This window comes from Antedon bifida, chromosome 5 (genome assembly GCF_963402885.1).
Source record: "Antedon bifida chromosome 5, ecAntBifi1.1, whole genome shotgun sequence".
Lineage (NCBI taxonomy): Eukaryota > Metazoa > Echinodermata > Crinoidea > Comatulida > Antedonidae > Antedon > Antedon bifida.
Window position 1 is genome coordinate 2,826,012 of NC_136230.1, and position 23,840 is coordinate 2,849,851.

General features: G+C 32.9%; 4 protein-coding genes across 7 annotated transcripts in view; 2 read left to right on the forward strand and 2 right to left on the reverse strand.

Annotated features, from left to right (window-relative positions):
• The window catches only part of LOC144842895 (large ribosomal subunit protein uL2), a 174,235-nt gene that overhangs the window by 48,993 nt on the left and 101,402 nt on the right, over nt 1-23,840 (forward strand). The gene's annotated exons all lie outside the window — the stretch shown is intronic.
• LOC144842168 (uncharacterized) lies at nt 1,590-7,201 on the reverse strand. Its single transcript, XM_078698568.1, has 10 exons — nt 7,105-7,201; nt 6,814-6,869; nt 6,404-6,506; nt 6,044-6,083; nt 5,692-5,830; nt 4,851-5,196; nt 4,484-4,760; nt 4,242-4,304; nt 3,709-3,906; nt 1,590-3,464 (listed from the first exon to the last, which is right to left on the reverse strand). Exons 1-10 carry the CDS (start codon nt 7,162-7,164, stop codon nt 3,283-3,285), a joined length of 1,464 nt encoding a protein of 487 aa, XP_078554694.1. The 5' UTR covers nt 7,165-7,201; the 3' UTR covers nt 1,590-3,282.
• LOC144843677 (ferrochelatase, mitochondrial-like) lies at nt 7,316-9,233 on the forward strand. The gene has a single exon (XM_078700565.1). The coding sequence runs from the start codon at nt 7,422-7,424 to the stop codon at nt 8,670-8,672; it is 1,251 nt and encodes a 416-aa protein (XP_078556691.1). The 5' UTR covers nt 7,316-7,421; the 3' UTR covers nt 8,673-9,233.
• The window catches only part of LOC144843676 (uncharacterized), a 38,556-nt gene continuing 24,200 nt past the window's right edge, over nt 9,485-23,840 (reverse strand). For 3 of the 4 annotated variants that reach the window (XM_078700561.1, XM_078700563.1, XM_078700564.1), the window contains 7 exons: nt 22,503-22,747; nt 21,193-22,034; nt 20,200-20,415; nt 19,616-19,780; nt 18,443-18,572; nt 16,482-16,589; nt 9,485-13,846 (listed from right to left, as the gene is read on the reverse strand). In XM_078700561.1, coding sequence (XP_078556687.1) covers nt 13,482-13,846; nt 16,482-16,589; nt 18,443-18,572; nt 19,616-19,780; nt 20,200-20,415; nt 21,193-22,034; nt 22,503-22,747 — 2,071 coding nt within the window. In that variant the 3' untranslated portion in view covers nt 9,485-13,481. The remainder of the gene's footprint in view (nt 13,847-16,481; nt 16,590-18,442; nt 18,573-19,615; nt 19,781-20,199; nt 20,416-21,192; nt 22,035-22,502; nt 22,748-23,840) is intronic. The other variant, XM_078700562.1, reaches the window with a different exon arrangement.

The following is a 23,840-nucleotide window of genomic DNA, read 5'->3' on the forward strand; positions in this document are numbered from 1 at the left end:
TTTGTAGGCACCATCATTATCATTTTTTTAAGGGACATTAGTATGTGCCATGATTCAGAAAACTTCTGTGAGCGGAAGTTCGAATCAAGGTATTGTCCTTCAGATCAGGCGCATATTAAGACCAACTCAGACAGCGTCGTACGAGGAGCCCGACGAGTCGTCTCGTCGGGAGAAAATTTAACTAAATTTAGTTATCGCCCGACGGTCTAAAGACGACTCGTTTCGTCAGGATTCAACTCAGACAGCACCGACGACTCAAGACGTTTCGTCGGGCCTCGTCGTACGACGCTGTCTCGGTTGGCCTTTATGCGTCCAGAAAACATTATTTAGTAGACCCAAATATTGATAAATTAGTTACAAAACTTCTCTGCTGTTGAGAGGTTCATTTTCTTTTTAAATTGACACGTACGCAATTGATGTATCTATTGAACAATTTTAACAAAGTAATCAATGCACAAAATCAAGTTGCATTTTCTCACCCGAATATCGGTTCGGTTTAAGATTATTTAAAAACATCGCATAGATTTCAAGACTAGATTGTCTAGCAGCAAAAATCTCCGACGTTCGCCATTTTTTTTGTAGGATGGTGACGATGTCGCCCCAAGCCACATCTCCAAATCGCTGTTTTTCTACATTAGTCGCATGTTTACATGCCAACACATTCTCGTAACATTGATGAATGTGCAATACACATTTAAGTAAATGTTGATAGAAAAAGCAATGATTTTAGTTTAGAACATTTTAACGTGAAATACGGTTTTTAGTCGTGCAAAATGACTGCCACGCTTGCCGTATATTGGTCCAATACTGTTTAATAATCAAACGCACCTAATAGTGCCACGATGTTGTTTTCGTCAATACACGTTTCTTTTTGTCTTACCCGGGCCTAGTTTTAATATAATTTGGTTGTTTCCGATCTGTATTTGATTTCTCGTTACAGCATGTTTTAGCAATTACAGACAATGTTTTAAGGAAGAAATGTGGGGTAACTCGTTATACTAACGCACCACACGATTCCTTTAAGTGCATCGATCGACAGTATGAAGCCTGCAAGGAGAGGTACAGTAGGGAGGGAGGTACACTGCAGTATCTACAATGACTTAAGCGTGGTTCCCACTAGAACGCAACGCAGCGACGTACCACGCAAAGTTTTGTATTACGTAATCACAAGTGGGAACCGACGAAGCAGGGCAAACACAATTATTACTTGATTACGTTGCGTCGCTAGTGGGAACCAATCTTAAAGAGGTGACGGACGATATACAGCTTGGTTCCCACTAGCGTAACGTAACGCAACCTACGCAACGTAAGAAAATGCCCTTCCAATAATTGTGTTTGCTCTTCGCCTGTGTGAAATCAAACCTGTGATGTTTGCAGCACAACAACAGTGCACTGTTGCGTCGTCGGTTCCCATCTGTGATTACGCAATACGTGGCTGCGTTGCGTCCTAGGTTTGATTTCACGCAGGCGGGGCCAAACACAATTATTGAAACGGGATTTTCTTACGTTGCGTAGGTTGCGTCGCTAGTGGAAACCAAGCTTTACTACTAGATACATGTGAACACATGTGATTCGTATGTATGTAAATATTCCTATGATACTTCGGAAATAGATACAGTAGTACCGAGAATCGGCTGTTTATTGGTTTTTATAATTTTGTTCAATAATAAATCAAGTTAAAAGTACATACACCATATATTCAGATTAATTACATTCTATTTCCAGTTTATTTGTCTAAAAATGTAAACGTACAAGAAAACTATAGAAACAAAACGATTCAAAGAAGACATTAGTTGATTATATTTAGTGTTAACCTCCACGTGAAATGAGGAACAAAGTTCGTTAAAATAGGCTATATCTTGCTGTTGGCGAATTAAATTGAAAATGGTTAAACTTTCTAAGAATATGTGGTAGTTTCTCAAAGATATAATTTACTATGTAGACAGACACATTGCTACTAAATATATTTAAAATTAGACGCACATGGAAATGTTCAGACGTACTTAAGCCTGGCGACGTCATGGCAACAGACGCCCAACATCTACATTGCGGCCTACATTATATAATTTGGTTTGATTAATGTAAAATTTATATAACTAATGCCAATGGCTGAGAGTGAAAAAGCTATTTTAATATTATATTGTATTGTATAATGGTTGCTGCAAGCCGTTTGTTGCAAACATTTAAATTTATTTAAATGTCAAGGAATTGGGAAGGGAATTGGCATATCCAACGGTGTCGATTAAGATAAATAAATCAATATAAAAATAATACAAATAAAATGATTCAATGGTTTGGTGATCAGATGCTTACGTACGTTTACTTTGATTGAAGCATGGTTCCCACTAGCGACGCAACGTAACGCAACCTACGCAAATCGAATACAACACTTTGCGTCAAAACATCGCTGCGTTGCGTCGCTACAGACAGTAAATCACGTGATGTCATTCATTTTGTTAAGTATGTTCTACAGGCCAGAAGTCAGTAATGAGAGGAGTATTTACTTCAATGCAGTTTCCATTCGATGATGTTGGTTATTTAAGCTATTCACATCATCTTCTGTTGCTGTAAACACTTATATTTTGTTTTTGTTCTGTGTTTGTTTTATGTGTTCTAATTATGACAATACTGTAACGTACGGCAAGAGTCAATAAAATAAATGTTCAAATGTCCATTGGGAGAGATACAAGTACTTTGAATGTATTTGCTACAATACTCTTTCGTTGAGGGGGTATATCATGATAAGATAACACACACAAACATTTTCTACATCACATACTATAGTACAGTGGCTTAAATTAATGCAGGTCTAATTTAGGGTGTACACGAACCTGTACTTTTTTTAAAAGCTTTTCTGCGATACTTTAAATGTTGAGGGGGTAAATCGTGATAGGATAGTGCAAGTAGTTTAAATTAATCAAGGTCTAACCTCACAGTTTAGGGATTACACCATCCTTTACACCAAAAGTTAATCTACGACATACTGGCAGTATGAATAAATTTTTATTTTTATGTGATTTATTTTATTTCAACAATATTTTACGAAGGTGGTCCATCCAGCCGAAGCTGAATTACACTAGTAGACACAGATTAACTGATTTGAACAAATTTAACTAGCTAATGGCAGCCATACCTTAGACTGTAGTATAAACAAAATAGCTTAAGTTAATCTAGGTGTTTGCTACTAAACTACTCCCGAGAAGTACTGTAGCTTAACTTAACCCATCATAACTCTCTTTGCAAAGTGAAGTAAATGTACCATTCCTGACCTGTCTAGTCATTTTATGATTTCTTGAAAAAACTCATTATTGATTTTTGGGATGATTTGTCCTCTTTGGCCTTTTTTCCTTTTCCTGACTTTTCACCTGTGTCGTCAGTTTTCTTGGGTGGGGGCGCTTTGCTATCTGTTGGTTTTGGTTCATCGACAACTTTCACGGTTTCATATTCAAAATACTTTTCAGTTACTAAAAAAAAAGAGTATATTAAGAAACACTAGTTGATTTAATAGTAAAAAAGACCTACAAAACCAATTTACTGTACTGAACAATAATATACAGCAGAAACCCCTATTAAGGGGACACCTTCAGGACTAATTAATATGACTCTGAATAGGTATGTCGTCTGAATAGGGATGTTTCCTATACAAATAAGGGTTTTACTCAATAGATAAAATTTACATTGATTGACTTGGACAATACATTAATTTACCCATAAATCCATCATCATCCAAAACTTGTCTTGTCTTCCAGACTTTGACTCTTTTGACCCGAGTGTCACCACCTTCTCCTTCAGTTGGTTCATCCAACTCCATTCCATCCTCCTCCTTCTCCTCATCATCATCATCTTCAATAGGAATCGCAGGTGGTTGTTGAGGAGGGGATGGAGGAATAGGCTCATCATCGCTTTCTGGAAAAAGTAATGAAGATATTATCCAAATGAAAATCAATATAAACTATACCTTATGAATATTCATAACTTTTACCTTATTAATATTCAAGCATGTACCTTATTATTATTCATAACCTGTACCTTATGAATATCCATAAAGTAAAAACAACATACTGCTATAATGTATTTTTCACTGCTGCTTTCTGCCATCATGATCCTTCGTCATTGTTTCTTTTTTGAATATTCATAACCTGTACCTTATTAATATTCATAACCTATAATTTATCAATATTCATAAAGTAAATACAACATACTACTGTACTATAATGTTTTTTTTAATTAATAAACTCTACCTTCTTCACTGCTGCTTTCTGCCATCATGATCCTTCGTCGTCTTTTCTTTTTTGGATTTTCTTCTATTATAAAATAATATTTCAGTAATAATTAATCAAAACTAATATAATAAATCAACAACATAATCTAAAAATGGTATTGTTGCAAAATATAATCTTATTTATGAATGATTCATTTATATAAACAATAGTTTAGAATCTCGAATTCTACTTATTTGGAAAATGTAAATGTTGGTGTAAACCTTCTTCATCGGAGTCGGACACTGCATTTCTTTTGGACTTTTTCTGAATTTTTGTTTGTTTTGCAACTGGTTTTTTAGTTGTTGTCTTCGTATTATTTGACACTGCCTTCACTGGTTTCTTTTCTTCTTTCTTTTCCTCAACTTTCTCCACGTCTTTTTCAGGTTTTCTTTCTTCTGCAGTTTCTTGTTTTACTTCTGTTTTCTCAGACTCTTTGCTTTCTTCTTCTTTTGGTTTTTTGGACATAAATGCTAACATTCCTTTTGAAGATTTATTTTCCTAAATTAGAAAATAATAAAATTGTGTTTTTAAACTGAAAAAGTTAAATTTTCAATGTGAAAAACAGAACAAAAAATAATATAAACCAACTTTTGTCTTGTTTGTTGATGAACTTGAATGCTTGACCTCTTCTGTACTTTTCTCATCTTTTTTACTTTTCATGGATGTAAACATATCCATTGCTGACCTCTGACCTTTTTTCTGATGGCCATTGGTCTTTGTAGCAGGTTTGCTTGTTTCTGTTTTAACCACATCTTTCTTTTCTAAACTTGTTGAGGTAGACGGTTTGCCGTTTGTAAGGCTTGTTGTTGATTGGCTGGTCGGTTTGCTTTTTGATTGGTTGTTACCAACATCTTTCATTCTCGCTCTTTCGTCCAATTCTGCTAATTCTTTTTCAGACCTTCTTTTAGCTGCTGCACATTCAATCGAACTAAATCTGTCACAAAAAAAATATGAGCAATAACATTTTAATAACTAGTAATTAACAAAAGTTGCTTGATCAACTCCTTTTTTCAAGTCAACACAATTATCAGAAATTTACTTTCTGCGTTATATTTTGAATATTCCACGCACAATCATGCCCATTTTTAAAACTAAAAACAATTCAGTTGGCATTATATATTTTCTTTATTCAAAACTATTTCAAATAATTATTTTGTTTTAAAGACAAATGTATGCTTCTAGACCAGATCAAATAGTATAAAATAGGAAAATGTATCTATTTATAAATGTTAAGTTAAATTTGGTTTAATAAATATTAAGTTATTAAATGTTAAGTTGTTATAAGCTCTGTTTACACTATCAAACAAGTTTGACAAACAATTATGTGTCCAAATATGGTATTGATATAACATCATCGTGTCCATATATGGGCACATCACATTTTTTGTCACATAAAGTTTAATAGTGTAGACAGAGCTTAACAACTTACCTGCCACAAGCAGCCTGTTTGATTTGTTCTGTTGTGAGGTCATAGTCTGTGATATACAAAGAATTTCCATCTTTCAGTTGACTCTTTTGAACACTGTAAATATGAACTCCTGAAACTTCTTTTAATTTACTCTTATGCTCTATTTAAAAAAGAAATATTCAATTTCTATTATTTAACATTATTATTCATTACACAAAATTTCAGTTCAAAAGTTCAAAATAAAATAAAACATAATGAAACCTGACAATGAAATAAATAATAAGTTCGCTTCTGATATATCTGAAACACCTGGACAACTTTAAAATGATTTCTAATCAAATATTTTGAATACGATGTCATTGATTATACATACTTTCAAGATCACAACCATTTACAATGGAAAATTTGCGAATCTGAAAAAGAAAAGAGTTTAGTTTTATTTGTGAAAAGTATTTTTTATTTTCTTTTGATATGTTCAAAAAGTTAGCTCTGTCTACACTATCAAATTTTATGTGACAAAAAAATGTGATGTGCCCATATATGGACATGATGATGTCATATCACTACCATATTTAGGCACATCACACTTTTATTTTGTCAAACTAGTTTGATAGTGTAGACAGAGAATTAGAATTTAATTTTACCAGTTGAAGAGTAAATAAGGATTTGCAATGGTTTTTATTTGAGGTCAAAGACAGAAACACAAAATATCAGTGATTATTATTCTACTCACCTTCTCTCCATTATCAGTCTCATTCACACCAGACACAAAATAAGTAACATTTAGAGAATTTGCTTCTTTTGTTATTTGTTGATTGAAAAAGGTATAAAGCATCCTGAAATGAAAAGCATTCAATGAAACAGAGAAATATTTGTCTTTTTTAGAATTAAAAACTATGTAAGTATATGAATTATAATATAGTATAAAACTCTAAATTAGAAGAGGGATATCATGATTCGTAAGACAAATTTTTGTTGTGCATTAAATATGAAAAAATGTATAAAGCTCTGTCTACACTATCAAATTTTATGTGACAAAAAAAATGTGATGTGTCCATTATATGGACACGATTATATTTGGGCACATCACATTTTTAATGTCAAACTAGTTTGATAGTGTAGACAGATTTTATATTCACTTACTGTTTAGCTTGATTCACATGTACCTGTAATGTTTGGCTAAGCCATTTATAAGTAACCTGAAAAAAATACCACAGATTAAACTTGAACAAGCTTAGGCCTATCTAGTCATAAAATGCATGCCAGTGAGTGTCTCAATAATGAAGATGATGGCGCCAGTCACTTTTTTAGGCTAGCCTGGGCTAGTCGCCTAGCTATATTTATCTTTAATAACTAGGCCTATATTCATCTAGAACTATGGTAGAAAGATACATACATACATTTTATTGGATATAAATACTTAATATAACTTACTATTTTGTTTTCATCAAAAACAAACTCTTCTAAATTTTCGAGGTACATATCCCCCGCCATTCTATCCAAAACATTGAAAAATCCGCGAAATAACCGGAAATAGCAAACATTGTTTCATACTGCGGTTCGGCACGATATTATTGTACGTTAGAGATAGGTCAGGAAGTATCTTACCAAATGTTTCACGCTTCATTTCACTTCAGGTAATGGATTGATTGTAGAAGGAGGTTCAGGTGTTGTTGAAGATTAAAGGAGTTCTATGACTTTGCATATTTATTCATTTCATGCCTGGATGAACTAAAAAATAATTGTTTAATATGTATTCTAATTATGGATATCGGACATTATCTACATTTACAAGAAAGGCATGTTTATCTATGCCTAATGTTAGGCCTACGATAGTTGCAAGGTGCATTCAAAGTGGTGTAGAAAAGTCAACACAGCAACAACAAACAGCTGCTGACGTACAGCTTAGCAAACCAAAGACCGGTGTTATGTTATTCAATATGGGAGGGCCTGAAAATACTGATGAAGTACATGATTTTCTGCTTCGCCTTTTTACTGATCGTGACATCATCAGACTGCCAGCGCAAAGTACTTTAGCTCCGTGGATCGCGAGGAGAAGAACGCCAAAAATTCAAGAACAATATAGCAAGATAGGGGGTGGGTCTCCTATCAAAAAGTGGACAAATATCCAAGGCGAGAAACTTGTACAAATCTTGGATAAAATCAGCCCTGATTCAGCACCTCATAAATATTACATTGGTTTTCGTTACGCTAAACCATATACCGAGGATACAATAGACGAAATGGAAAAGGACGGAATAGAACGAGCAATAGCGTTCAGCCAGTATCCCCAGTACAGCTGCTCAACAGCTGGCAGCAGTCTTAATTCAATGTTTCGTCATTACAACAAGCGAAGAATCGCTGGACACGAGAACCGCATTCAATGGAGCATCATCGATCGGTGGGCTACGCATCCAGGCCTCATAAAAGCATTCACAGAACAAATTAAAGCTCAACTGAAAACATTCCCGAAGGATAAACAAGAAGAGGTTGTCCTTTTATTCTCGGCACATTCTCTCCCGATGATGGCAGTCAATCGAGGTGATCCTTATCCGCAAGAGGTTGCTGCCACCGTTCACCGAGTCATGGAATATCTGAATTTCTCGCATCAGTATCGTCTTGTCTGGCAGTCGAAGGTTGGACCAGCAGCGTGGCTTGGACCACAGACTGACGAAGCTATAAAAGGATTGTGTCGTAATGGTCGCAAGAACATGATGTTAATTCCGATTGCGTTTGTCAATGATCATATTGAAACTCTGTATGAACTAGATTTAGAATATGCCACAGAACTTGCCGAGGAATGTGGTGTAGAAAATATAAGACGTGCAGATAGTCTAAATGATAACGAAACATTTATTCAAGCAATGGCTGATATTGTGAAAAATCACTTAAAATCGGGCGAAATTAGCTCACGGCAGCTAGGCCTACGATGCCCCATGTGCGACAATCCTGTTTGTGGGGAAACTAAACAATATTTTGCTAATCAAAAAATTGGAAATTAGAATTAGTTACATTATATATGCACTTGGTTGTTAGTACTGCACAAATTCAGGAATAAGCCCACCCTGTAGTTTAAGTCCACTCCAAATTAGCATATTCACTTTGATGCAAAGTGTTCCGAGTATAGCGAGCAACAATGTTTTGTACCCAAGTTGATAGTAAATTTTAGGCATGTACGAGTATAATCAGTACTGTGTTTAAACTAATAAAAAAAAATCTTTCTTTTACCAAATAATTTTTTCAAAAAATAATTTTGTACACCTTAGTAAAGTAGTGTTGATTAAATACTGTATTTGAAAAACCAAACCCTAGTTTTGTTTTCTTGAAAAGATTTTAAATATTTATATAATAAAGCGCCGCTGTAATAAAGCACTTTTACAAAGATTTATTAAAAAACAAGAACAAATTTACTATACATGCACTTGATATGTTACTGCATATAATACAACACTCAATAATGTCACTGTGACACCTGTATGATAATATAATGCTTAATAGCTGTATGCTTGACACTGTATCTTAATTCTTGACACTTGTGATAATAAAATAATGCTTGATACCTGTATGGTGTACACCTGTATGATAATATAATGCTTGCTATCTGTATGCTTTACACCTGTATGATAATACCTGAAACCTGACACCTGTATGTTAATTCTGGACACCTCTATGATAATGCTTGATACCTGTATGATGATGTTTAAAACATGCGACACCTGTATGTTAATTCTCGAAAAAATGCAGATGAGAATGTAAATTTATCATCCTCCTAAATAAAAATATAAATGCAAAAAAGGAGACAATGCAGAACAACTGTCAGATAATCATCATTTAATTATTCAGATGCATGTACACGACAAAACACAATAACCGATACATTTCACATAGATTTGGCGAATAAACGGGCAACACTGATACACCATTTCCAGTAAGTTTTAGGCGGGTTATAAGTAGCAATACTCAGTAGTATACTTGATATTATATTTTTCCTTTTATCTTGAAATATTACTGACCATGATTCAATTATTACAAAACAATGGCGTGACCAACAAGAGGTTTGTCAGTAATGTTTCACAATGTCACAAAAACACTTGCTTAACTGGAAAATACTAACACCATTAGTACAAGATCACAATATGCCAACAAGAAAGTTGGCGGTGGCATCCAACCTAATTCTGAATCACTTAAGTACCATGGTTGTCAAGTCGTAAGTACAGTAAAGCATCCATCACCTGTTTTGTGATCAGAAGGTACACCTCTCAAGAAGGCAACCGAATGTCCAGGAGGCAGATATTTAGACAATAACCAGAGCCGTAACCAGCATGAGGCAGACAAGGTGTCTGACATTTTCAATTTTTACCACTAGCCCTAATTCCCCAGCACAGATCATCCTATTTTATATTAATAATTATATATATGTTAATAATTATATTTAAAGCATCTTTGCTTGGTCTGTTTTTAACCTCTCGCTACGGCCTTGATAATAATTACCCCGTAACATTTTCTTTTGATTCAATCCATTAGAAAGAAAATAAGGATACAGTGTTTATAATTGAATGTTAACAACTTCTAAATGTCATTTATAAAAACCAGTTTCTACTTGGTAAAATATCATGATTCATAATGATTATTATGCAAGATTTCAGCATTAGTGGCCAACATTCTGTTGAAAATAGTTGATATTTGAATTGCAGACATCAACGCACACAATCTCTAATGATAGCAGAACATTGACATTACAACATATTCCGCCTTGTGTTGTGAGTTAACAGTGCTTGCTACAAGGACCACCAACACCATTTTGTAGGTGGGCCTTCAGAAAGAATGAAGGACCTAGACCCTTCGTCTGACCCCTCGACTGACCTGGACATACAGGTCTGGATAGATTGCCAATACAATCATCATATTTCCAGATCATTATAATGTATTCATTTTTACAAATAACATTTTTCTGATATATATGTTAAGCTCTGTCTACACTATCAAACTAGTTTGACAAAAAAATTAAATAGTGATATGACATCATCGTGTCACATTTTTTTGTCACATAAAGTTTGACAGTGTGGACAGAGCTTTAGATAAACTTATTCCTCTCCAATCTCATCAAAATAAATAATCTCTGTACAATACAAATCCTACTTAAGAAAACTGAATACTCTAAATAGGTCTAAAATATGCTATATCAAAACCAAAAATATATCTCTTAATAAAATCAAAATTGCATTTATTTTGGCAGGGGAACACAATGCATAGAAAAGTAAAGAAATAAAGTCATCCTGATATTTAATCGTTTTTCATCCTTTTTTTTTTCTTGCTATTCAGGATTTTTATCATCTTTTTATAGAAGATAATAAAAAAAGGTTTGTAAAAAATATTGATATCAGCACAATGTCCTACTAGAGTTATATGGGCACATTACATTTTTTTTGTCACACAAAGTTTGATAGTGTACACAAAGACCAAATCTCTTAAATATAACCACCCTAAAAATATAACCTGTGACATGTAAAAATAACTTGAGGTAAAATAAAATATGCCATATTACTAATAATATAATACTGATCAAAATATGAAAAAATATCAAAACTGGAACATGTTTTGAAAAGAGAAATTGTGTACAGTATGTATTGATGTATAAAAGTAAAGAAAAGATTGTATGAAAACTTTGTAACCTATGTCTAATAGTACTTTGAAGTAATTAAAGAAACAAGTCTAAGTATATTAATTATTAACTGTTATTAAGTAAACAATCGCTATATTATCCTATTATCACGAACTTCATTTTTAAAAAGCACTTCAAATTATTTTTGTGATCTAAAAAAACTATTGCTTGTCCACAACAAACCAAATTATCAAACAATAAAAATATAATTATTATTTTTACAACATTAATTATGATATATGTATATTAGTTATTTTGTACATATTATATAGCATACATCAACATTTAAACTAAGCACCTTGTTTCATAGTCTCGCCTCTTAAATTCGCTTGATATTTTTTATTTTAAGTTGATATGTACATAGCAGTTTTTAACATTAACATATTAAGTGTATATACAAATTTGTTATATCGCATAAAATCTTAAATTACTCACATAATAATTTGCGAAAATAGCAAATTATTATTTTTTTTTAGTATATAGTGCCTATACTTGATTTATTATTTTCAATTTTTAAAAATGTAATTATTAAAACTAATCAGTGTGCTTGCCGACCAAAACCCACAGGTTTGGGTTCTAATCCCAAACACTGTACCAATTGATTTGTTTTTCCATACTCTCATAAACTTTTCATTTTTTTGTGTACAGTATGTGTGTCCTGTAAACGTACGTGACCACAGTTACTGAAATTCCCTATTATCAATACGCTTATAAATTCCTAGTCATAATATTGGATTGAAGTCTTCTTATTGAAAGGTACAGATATAATACAACATAGCAGCCACTATTGTTACAGTTAAAATTGACTACTATAGACATTATACAATTATGCAGCGCTTATGGTATTGTGGCTGCTACAGTGGGTTTTGTTGCTATCTTATCTTATCTACACTATCAAACTAGGGTGATGTGCCCAAATATGGTAGTGATATGCTCAAATATGGTGATGATGACATCATCATGTCCATATAGGGGAACAATGTTGTTGTCACATAAAGTTTGATAGTATAGACAAAGCTTTAAGCTGTTATCCTAAATATGAGTCAAAGACTGCCACAAGGAAACGTGCGATTGAGTATCTCCCTCTTCCTAAAGCTCTGCCTACACTATCAAACTAGTTTGACAAAAAAAGTGTGATGTGCCCAAATATGGTAGTGATATGATGTCATCGTTTCCATATATGGTCACATCACTTTTTTGTTGTCACATAAAGTTTGATAGTGTAGACAGACCTTAAAGAGCTGGTCAAGTTTCCCATCAGGAAATGCGACTAAAAGGAGCGCATTCAGACTCAGCAATTTATCCTGGTAAGTCAGTTGTCTACACAGTACTTATTAATAGCGATAATTAGTTTATGATCCAACTTAGGCGGAAAATTAACTAAGTCTGAACAGGCCCTAAAAGAGAAAGTTTTTATAAAGAATCATTTATACACATGGGTGACATGACCAATTAATCAAACTGATTATGGGATGCCATGACACTAACTCCTTACACATTTATCATAATTTAGGGAGTACAAATATCCATTCTAACTATTTATGTCATAGATAAACATTATGATTAATATTAAGAGCTGCAGCATAATTCACAGAGCACTTTTGGCACAATTTGCTGCTCATACAAACATAATTCTTCAACTTAATATTTTCTATTATTGCTCAATCTTTAAAATGACATCATACTGGCATTTCAGAATATACTGTGGACAGCTTACACTTTTTAAATCAATCATGAAAATAACTAGAAATTTGTATTTGTGATCTAAAATACAGGTTTTCAAGTATAACGATGCATGCACTTATTCCATTTCAGTGTCTTCCTGCTTTCCAGACGCTTGGTTGATACAGGTGCATATTTCAAACAGAAGCCATGTATATAAGCTATACTCAGATAGTAGTAACATACACGATGCCATACAGTATATATGTTTAATAGCATATTGACGATTAACATATTTTATAGATAATTTATGTATCTAATTATTATATTAGGTATCTTATTTTTGCAATTACATAGCCATAGTGTTAAGTCCAGCTGATATAGAAAAACCCTTCAAGAAAATTCCATCCATATAAATAAAATATCATTATTAAATTATAAAATACACGATAACCAAATAAGAAAACCAATTTGCATATTATATGAATCACCTGTACCAATAGCGAACACCAGCAGATTTGACCCATGACACTTCAGGACTAGGCATGACACTTTCCGTGTCAGTCATACTCCCCGTTGACTTAAAACTGCTTGGACTTAGCGAACTCAAGGTCATTCTGGCCGTACTCGGGCTCGTTGGAGACTGACTTGAATTCTGCGATGAACTCCGACTGACACGTGATGGATTAGATGCTACTGATGACGACCGACTGAAACCGCACAGACATTTTGGTCCGGACGGTAGGGATCTTGTTAGAAGTTTGCGCAAGGAGTCGTAATGGCGTTTATGGCCATTTTCCAGACAACACTCTTCTAACAAGTTGTTGTTGCTCCTGCTGTTCGGCTGCATGTCTGTGAAACAAAATAAAAAGTATTTATTATAAAAATGACGATATTTTGTTCATTTCCCACATATTTATTCAGTATTCAGCTTGACTCAATGGAACCCCAACAATCTACTAACAAAACTATACTTTACTATTCCAATAATGGTTAAATGATGATGAAGGTGATCATAATGATCTGGTGATAATAGAGGAATCTATATGACAATGACAATGAGATTATTGTGATGTTGACAAAAAAAATGACAAAACCTTCATGATTTAAATAATAATAATAATTGAATACAATTTTCAAACATACATATAGGGGCCTATGTAACTACTCTAACATATTCAATTAATATAACTGAAAATTGGGTTTGAACTAATGCTGCCCTCTAGGTTGCATATATATTTATATTTGACAATTACAGAACTTGACAACCAGCCTCAGTTGGAGATGATCCTTTGAAAGTCAGGTGATCACATTTTCATACCATACTCCACACTTCTTATATCAGAGGTATACCATGTATTACTTCAATTCAGTAATAGTTATAGCCTCTAAGAAGGCCTCCCCAATGAACTGATTATCAACTTCTACAATCCTCAATCACCAGGAAAGGCAAGTACAGATTAAATACATTACGTCTAAATATGATGTTGGTTTTACTATAAAGCTCTGTCTACACTATCAAACATACCCAAATATGGTAGTGATATACCCAAATATGTTAGTGATATGACATCATCATGTCCATATATGGGCACATCACATTATTTTGTCACATAAAGTTTGATAGTGTAGACAGAGCTGTACGTCATGCAAATACAAAAATAGCTGTTACTACTTACAAAATAAACTGGATTTCGTAAAATTACAAGAAGCACTTTGGGTGGAAGAACGTAAACACAAAATACACTAATTCATGCAATAAATTATAATGTCATGTGACTAAAGTCATGTGACGAAACCAAAATAAATCAAAATACTGCAAAGTCATTGTGAATCTGAAACTGAAAAGTGTATAAAATAATCAAAATAAGATAAAATAATAATCTGATCTGAATTTTACACAAAATACACAATAAAGCATATTTAACGGTTCATATTAAAAGCATATGCTACAGCGTTAAATGTAGAAATATCAAGTGACAATCTATGTGATGATCTTAATGCTTAATAAATATATACATATTATTATTTTGATTGTAACATTATCATGTATGGAGTTACATAGATTTCTGCAATGTATTTCCCAAATGTACACAAGAATATCGATGTCATTTGAGGCATCCCAGCTGACATAGAAGGTCGGCTGAATAGTAAAAGCCTCCGTGTTGTTGTCCATGTTCAAATTCCATCATAACTATAATTTATTATATTACAATACTGGCAACAAATTAATTATTAAAATAATTTATATGAAACTCATCTATTTTCAACAACTGCTCTTCTGTTGCCTTATTTAAGAAATTGCTCAAAACTTATTTTTTCGACCACTAACATGCATAGCGCCATTGATTTTGTACCTCGGTCTTTGAATTGACGCTTTATAAATTTTGATATTATAATAATAATAATAATAATAACTTTTTCTGAATGAGTACTATATAGTAGTAAGCAATGATACAAAAAGATGAAACTGTCTTGAAACGCAAATTAAATTTATACTGGCATATGAACTACATATCAAAATACAAACAGACTTGATTTTGTTTACTGACAGAAGCACTCATCTGGTCCACACCAGCTATGTATATTGCAAAAAGTCAGTTAAAAAGGTAAATAATGTAATATAGATTACAACAAAACTGACAAAATTAAACCAAAAAATATATAAAGCAAGAAATAGCACATAATTAATGAAACGGTCAGTAAAAAAATTGATTTTAGTCAACTTTTAAGTAACGATTGATTATTAATTTTCTTGTCATGCATGATTTTAAATTGAGAAGGAATAATTAAGTATTTAATGTATGAAACAAATACATTGAATCTACAGAAATCTCATTAAAAAAAAAAAAAAAAAAAGGAAGATTATTCGATTCAATTTGCATTTTACTATGGAATTAAGTCCCAGATTTTTTGTTATAAATATTTTTTTCCAATGAAATCAAGCCCCAATTTTTTCATAAATATTTTTTTCCAATTCGGAAATTAAGCCCCAATTTTGTTTATAGATATTTTTTCCAGGTTGCTTGTTGCTGTATTTTCAAGTGTTTTTCATAGTGCAGGTCGAAAGACATTCTGAGCATTCTTCTATTTTACAACAATGGCTGGTTCCTGTGATTTTGGTGGAAGAAGATTTTTAAGAGACCCACCAAAACCCTGATAACACGCCCCTGGTTTAGAAACCCTAAGTGGCCCTCCAATGCTGGACATATTTTTTTTTATGTCTGTTTTTTCCTCTTGGCCCTGCTCAGGGGCCCCATAAGCTCTGAGCCCTGGGTTTAGCCAGTGAGCCCCCTCCAAAAATAAAATAATCAAATATTTTTTCCGCAGATGATAAATGATCTACAGAGCTGGGAGGTAAAAATAAAATGTGAAAAATTACAGTTAGATATAAAAAAAAAATTGGTAAAACAGGTTTTTGAAGAGCAGATTTAACAGGTTTCACAATGACAGCAATAGGGTTTGATTTATTTTGGTTCCGACTCACTCATGTGTATCCACCTCGTTAAGTCCTCGATGTCAATCAACTTAGAGTCTTGCTCGTTTTTTAGTTCATCTCTCGCTATCAATAGTTCCACTAGTTCTTCATTCCAGGCTACCAAAATAAGAAAAAAAAAACATTCAAGAATCAATATTTTTTTTATAAATATAGTAGAATCCCTTTCAGGACCCAAAAAAGTGTCCCTTTAGGGGTGGTGTCCCCTGATAAGGAATTTACTATAGTGTTAAAATATATATTTTCCCTCGTGTGTGTAAAGTGTCAACTTAACGGGGGTTCCCCTGAATAGGTGTGTCCGAAAGGGGTAGTTCTTAAGCTCTGTCTACACTATTAAACTTTATGTGACAAAAAAATGTGGACATGGCATGACATCATATCACTACCATATTTAGGCATAGCACCCCCAAACTTGGGCACATCACACTTTTTTTATTTATTTTACCTCCATGGTTTGATAGCGTAGAGAGAGCTTTATATTCATACAGAAAATTTATACAAAAGCCTACAATACAAATGTAAAAAATAATTTCCTTAATAGTAATATAATAGCAATCTCCTAAATAGGGGGTGTTGTGGTTCCCTTATATGGGCGTCAGCTATAGGAGTGTCCTAAACAAGGGGTTCTAATATTTATAAAGAAAATATTGAAAAAATCATTTAGGCTCCTGGTGGTAACAATTGTTATGGAAACAGTGACGATATCAATTATTATGCAGCTCATTAGCCAGCATTACATCCCAGGTCTAGTATGTCGTTTATTAGCTTAATTCCTAATATGGGTAATTTGTAATTCGTTAAGTAGAAATTACAGATTACTGGATGTCAGTAAAGAATTAGCTAAGCAGTGCAGATTGGAACAACACTAAATTAATAGCCTCATACGTCCTTAGGGATCACCTTAAGACAACTTGACAAGTATTCTGAGATTGTCCCTTAAACATAAATAATAATTCCAAGTATGGTTAATAAGATATTAATCTGCAAAATCAGCAACTATTAGATAATCTTACAAATCACTACAATTGTGTTTTCTTTATTGCTTAAAATTATAATTAATAATACATTTGAAATGTCATTGGTCAAGGTCAAGGCGAAAAGAAATCCTTTCATAAGACATTGATCAAACATCGAATATAATATGCAATAATATTAATTTCTATTCGTGGAAGAATTTATTTATTTACGAGGGTGGTCCATCCAGCCGAAGCTGATCATTAGAGACCCTGACAAGACATAAACATGTAACAATAAAATGTATGGATGTAAAAATAAATGACTGGATAAAAGAAATAAATTAATGGATGGATGAGGGGATATAAAGAAATGAATGAATAAATATATAAATGTACAAAAGATAATGAAATAGGTAAATGTACGAGTGAATAGGATAATTTTGTTTAATTCAAAACAAATTTATACAGGATAAAAACATATCAGGTATATGTAGCACCTGTTTTTACATATGGTCCTGTTTTTAGAAAATAAAATGTTAAAAACTTGCTAAAAACAGTAAATAAGACAAAATAAATATGTACATTATATGATAAAAGGAGTGAAAAACCAAAAAGGAATAAAAAAAATGTAACTGACCTAAGCACAAATAGTTATTTTATTATTATTAATTACTGTATACAGACAAAAGATACATTTTATAAAATAAAATACAAATCAACAAATTAAACAAACACGATGCAAGAAGAAAATATAAAATCATAGTCACTAGCTGCCAGGAAAGCAGCCTAAGCCACTGTCACCAATTAGGTGTGTACCTCCAACCAGTGACTAATTATTACAAATAATATTAATAATATAGATGATGACTTAAAGTTTAAGTTAAGTTAAGTTTAGTTACTTAAACAGCAGTGGCAATAAAATAGTTACAAAGATAATTTCTAAAATGAATCCCTAAATACAATCAATATCAAATAAAATTATAATAAAACCATTACCTTTGATTCTGCGATGTAAATCATTTATAAGTATTCTAATCTTACTGCATGACATTGTGTGTAGGGTCTTGGTGCTTAGAGGTCGCCCACTTAAGGCGGGGGAGACATCTGATAAACCTTTCACACCAGCCTACAATTAAAACACAGTGAAAGTAACAAATAAGAAGCAGGGAGCTATCTTTTGTTCTAAAATTATGTTTCATATTCATCGTTCAGGCTAAAGCTCTATCTACACTATCAAACTAGATTCATTTCATTAATAGCTTTCAACTGATATGTAACTGTAAATCGCAGCACACAGCTCTGAGTAAAGCTCTGTCTACACTATCAAACTTTATGTTACAAAAAAATGTAATGTACCCATGGACACAATGATGTTATATCACTACCATATTTGGGCACATCCCACTTTTGTTGTCAAACTAGTTTGATAGTGTAGACAGAACTTTAGGCATTGTTCTAATTGACGTGAAATGTGATGTGCCCATATATGGACATGATGATGTCATATCACTACCATATTTGTGCATATCACTACCATATTTTGGGCCCATCACATTTTTTGTAACATAAAGTTTGATAGTGTAGACAGAGCTTTACACAGAGCTGTATGCTGTGATTTACATATCAGTTGAAAGCTATTAATGAATTGAATAAATTACAGATTAGGTTCCCCATATCATTTGCAGGCTATTAAGGATGTATAGGTTGTTGTATATATTAAGAGTCTTTATGCAATAAATTAATCTGTGAGATGTACTCCTGGTTCACAAGGATCTATGTCAATTGGAAATGGATAATCTAATGAACATCTACTTGGATTGAATGTACACAATTATTGAGGAATAATGGTGGTTCACATGGACTTATGTAAACTTAAAACGGATATTTGGAATAAATTCATTTGGAAACTTAATAATATTTTCTTATGATTTTCTTTCAGATGACTATCTGTAATTTAAAGCAAAAAAAATAGTCAAATTGGGTGCAAGCCAATGAATTTTGGTTGAATGTAACCGTAACCGAAAACATAATTTTCTCAAGGTTTTTTTCTATGGAAGTGATTAACTTTGGTAAAACTACAATATGGCCTATTCAAAGTCTTATTTATTAATCTTCATTTTTCATGTTTTGGTGGACCATTTGAACTTTGACCTGTACAAAAGAGCTTACAAATTCAGTAACAGGTGAGAGTTTCTTGCCATGGACTTTCTCAATCTCTAGCTGCATCCTTGCCATTGGTTCGGCCTGTGCCAGTGCTATCTTAGCCTCATCCTGAAGACGAGCTTGCCTCGCTTCAAAGTCTTCATCAGCCTTTGTGACAGTGACATCAGGATTCTGTGAATTTAAAATTTTTAAATATTGCCATCATCATTATCATCATCTTCTTATTTGACTGTTTCATTAGTATTTATCATGTTTTAAGCTTTGTCTACACTATCAAACTTGAAAAATGTGATGTGCCCATATATGGACATGATGATGTCATATCACTACCATATTTTGGAATATCACTACCATATTTAGACACATAACATTTTTTGTCACATAAATTTTGATAGTGTAGACAGAGCTTTAAACATTTTTCTGTTTTTTATCTGTTTTTATAATTTATAATTGAATTAAAAACAGAGCATTCAAGCTAAATTATTCTCAAGTAAAAGTGTTCTAAAAACTTGTGCAATTTTTTCTTATTGATAAGGTTTCTTCGGCAAGCAACCAAAATGCCTGTTATATTTCTAGTTTCAAAACAATACCTGAAGAGCTCGCGTCATAGCAGCCTCGTGTTGTGTGTCTTCGTCATCATCGCTCGATGGATCGTTCATGAAACATATCTGAAGATTCATTCCACTTTGAAGTCGTGCTGATAACTTGTCACGTCCTTTGCCGTAAATGTCGCCCTCTGCATCTTCTTCACTTAACCCGGCTCTTGCTAAACGTTTTAAAATCTCCTGCCGACAACTGCGCTGTGCCTGTAGAAAATATATTATTTTATAAGCAATTCTCAAACTGGAGTAACACTTTATCATAAATTGAGTGTTTACTCAAACTGGAGTAACACTTTATCATAAATTGAGTGTTTACTCAAACTGGAGTAACACTATATCATCAAATTGAGTGTTTACATAAACTAGAGTAACACTATGTCATCAAATTGAGTATACTCAAACTGGAGTAACATTATGTCATCATATTGAGTGTTTACTCAAACTGGATTAACACTATATCATCAAATTGAGTGTTTACATAAACTAGAGTAACACTATATCATCAAATTGAGTGTTTACTCAAACTGGAGTAACACTATATCATCAAATTGAGTGTTTACATAAACTAGAGTAACACTATGTCATCATATTGAGTATACTCAAACTGGAGTAACATTATGTCATCATATTGAGTGTTTACTCAAACTGGATTAACACTATATCATCAAATTGAGTGTTTACTCAAACTGGAGTAACACTATGTCATTAAATTGAGTATACTCAAACTGGAATAACACTATGTCATCAAATTGAGTGTTTACTTAAACTGGAGTAACACTAGTCATCAAATTGAGTGTTTACTCAAACTGGAGTAACACTATGTCATCAAATTGAGTGTTTACTCAAACTGGAATAACACTATGTCATCAAATTGAGTGTTACTCAAACAATTTTGAATCTAGTCCTAGTTAAAAACAATATGTGCACCTACAACTCTACACTACCATGTTTACAAACCCCACGCACTGTAAAGTACATTACCGTTTTTGGACTATTTGTTGCAGGTGACTGTTTATCTTGTTTTTCTAATTCCTTCGCTTTTTCACCTTCCTTTTTTCTTTCAATATTTGCAATTCGTTTTTCAAGAGTATCCCAATCCATAATTGGTAGTCCGGAAGAATCCATTTTATCATTAGGTAAACTCTTTATGTGATCGCAAGAAGCATTGACAGTAGCAGCGGCCAAATGTTTACAAGTCGTTTCAAAATCTTTGGCAAATTCTGGATTATTTCTTGTCCTGTTTGGTTCTGTTTTTGATTTATTCTCACTACTATTTATAGTCCTATCACCTTCTAAATGTGTTTCACTTTGCACATCATTTGCATATGGTTCACTTGTATCAGAGTCATTTGCATTTGCATCAAGTTCCCCACCTGTACTTTCAGTACGGTGTGTTTTTAAGCCATTACAAACGATAGTATCGCAAGCCTTTATATCAAGGTCCTCGGTAATAGTAACATTTTCGCTTTCGTCCGATTTACTAAGCTCGTTCTGCGCTTCCCAGTCAGGGGTCGTCATGCTACTAGAGGTCGTCGCCCCGTAATCACTCTCGCTCTCCGACTCGTAAACATTATCAGGTCCAAATATTTGTCCTTCCAACTCGGCAAATTCTTCAGCTAAACTGAGTCTATTTAAATTTGTAATATCCTTGTCAAGACTTTTAGGTCTGCGTTTGATAATTGTTTCATTTTCATTCTGCAAGTCAGGGCTGTGGTTGCTCAACCCACGTATTTTCTGCATGTCTTGGCTCTGATTATTAAGACCCTGGATAATATCGGGCTGATTATCAGCTGATAGTTTTGTAAGCATTGACATTGTATAGCCTGAAAAAACGTAAATGAATTAAAATGACTTTTATTTTATTTCAACTTTATTTATAGAGGGTAACCTTTCCAGCTGGACAAATTAATGCCAGTTGATATTCAGGGGTTGGGTTAGGGTAAATGATAAAATGATGATCAAGATATTAATATTTATAAATGTATCAATCTATTATAAATTAGTGAAATTGATTTGTGATTGCTTAATTGCATGAAACATAATGTAATCCAAAAATAATAATATTTATTTGGTCAACAATGAATAATAACCAGGAGTGAGAATAGATTAAAGCACAACAAGTTTCTGCACTCACTCCATATTACAATACAATAAAAACATTTAAAATATAATTTTATACAAGAAAATTAAACAATTGTAAAACAAATAAAGTGTATGAAATAAAGTGTTTTGTTAGAGCAACCTTACGCCCACCAATCAAACAACTTTCAAGAAATTACAAAAAATATTACCTTGATTTGTTTGTTGATATTTCTGCTGTTCACTTTTATTATTATCTCCTACACTGTTTTTAACTTGTCTAGGATTACCATTCCCATCTAATAGTTGACTATCATTTTTACCATCTTCTTCTTTATCGTCGTCATCATCATCATCATTTCTCCTGTTATTCTCCTTGAATCCTGCTTCTACCTCTTCTTCTTCCTTTGCTTGTTTGTTTTGTTGCTTCTTATATTTTCTCCAAGCTCTCTGAATACTGTAAAGCAAACAATGTTGGAATTTTAAGTATTATATCATCACAACATTCCATGAATTCTACATACATTTTATAGCAGCTTTCTAGAAGATTTTAGAAGAGCTACTTGCTAACATTCTAAGGGAACAATTGTAGAAGTACAGTGTAGGGTAGGATTTCACTACACTATATATATATTGTAAATGCCTTTATCAGTGTCACTACCCATACAGTCAACAATATTAGTAGCCACAAGAAATAAAGTGGTGTGGTTTTCACAAGAAAAGGGAACAATCTCTGTTCAAGCCACTGAGTTGTCAAAGGCCTCTGTGAAAAAGTGGTCAGGTTGAAACCTTACCAACCGTACTGGTGGCTATAGCCCTGACGTTATGGTTGAATATTAGAAAATATATACAAAATATATTTTAAAATGTATATCAAATACATTTCACATTATTACAAAATGTATTTTCAAATACCTTTTGTTTAAGTTTAATGACTAGCTACATTAATATAACACATGAATTTGGATATATAAATAGAATAAACAAAGGAAATGATCAAAATCTGAAATAAAAATGAAATTGATCAAGGTAAAGTATATTAGCAGCAGTCAACAGGAAATTATATATGGCCATATTGAATAAGCTATACACTAATACTACTCCCACTCTAAAGCTCTGTCTACACTATCAAACTAGTTTGACAAAAAAACTGTGATGTGCCCAAATAGGGTAGTGATATGCCCAAATATGGTAGAGATATGACATCATCATGTCCATATATGGGCACATCAAATTTTTTTGTCACATAAAGTTTGATAGTGTAGAAAAAGCTCAATATTATAGTATTCTTAATTGATGTATAGTACTGTATGCGTATGTGAAGTTGTAAATGTTTACAAAATTAACCCAATTCAATTCAATGAGTAATTAAATAAATCAGTAGATATGTTCTGTATTACTGAAAAACAAGATCAATGTCAATGTTTTATTTAATAAGACAGCACCTATTCAGGAGACACCTCTATTATGGGGACACTTTGATGGATCCAAAGGTATCCTATAATAGGGACTCTACTGTAGTATATAGGATGATGCATGAGATGTATACT

Excerpts from the sequence above, each read along its gene's own strand:
- LOC144842168 (XM_078698568.1), bottom strand. The coding sequence starts at position 7,164 with ATGGCGGGGGATATGTACCTCGAAAATTTAGAAGAGTTTGTTTTTGAT. Across the intron at positions 6,507-6,813 it reads CATGTGAATCAAGCTAAACA|GATGCTTTATACCTTTTTCA; the intron begins GTAAGTGAATAT and ends TTTTCATTTCAG. Across the intron at positions 5,831-6,043 it reads AAATGGTTGTGATCTTGAAA|AGCATAAGAGTAAATTAAAA; the intron begins GTATGTATAATC and ends TTTTTTAAATAG.
- LOC144843677 (XM_078700565.1), top strand. The coding sequence starts at position 7,422 with ATGTATTCTAATTATGGATATCGGACATTATCTACATTTACAAGAAAG.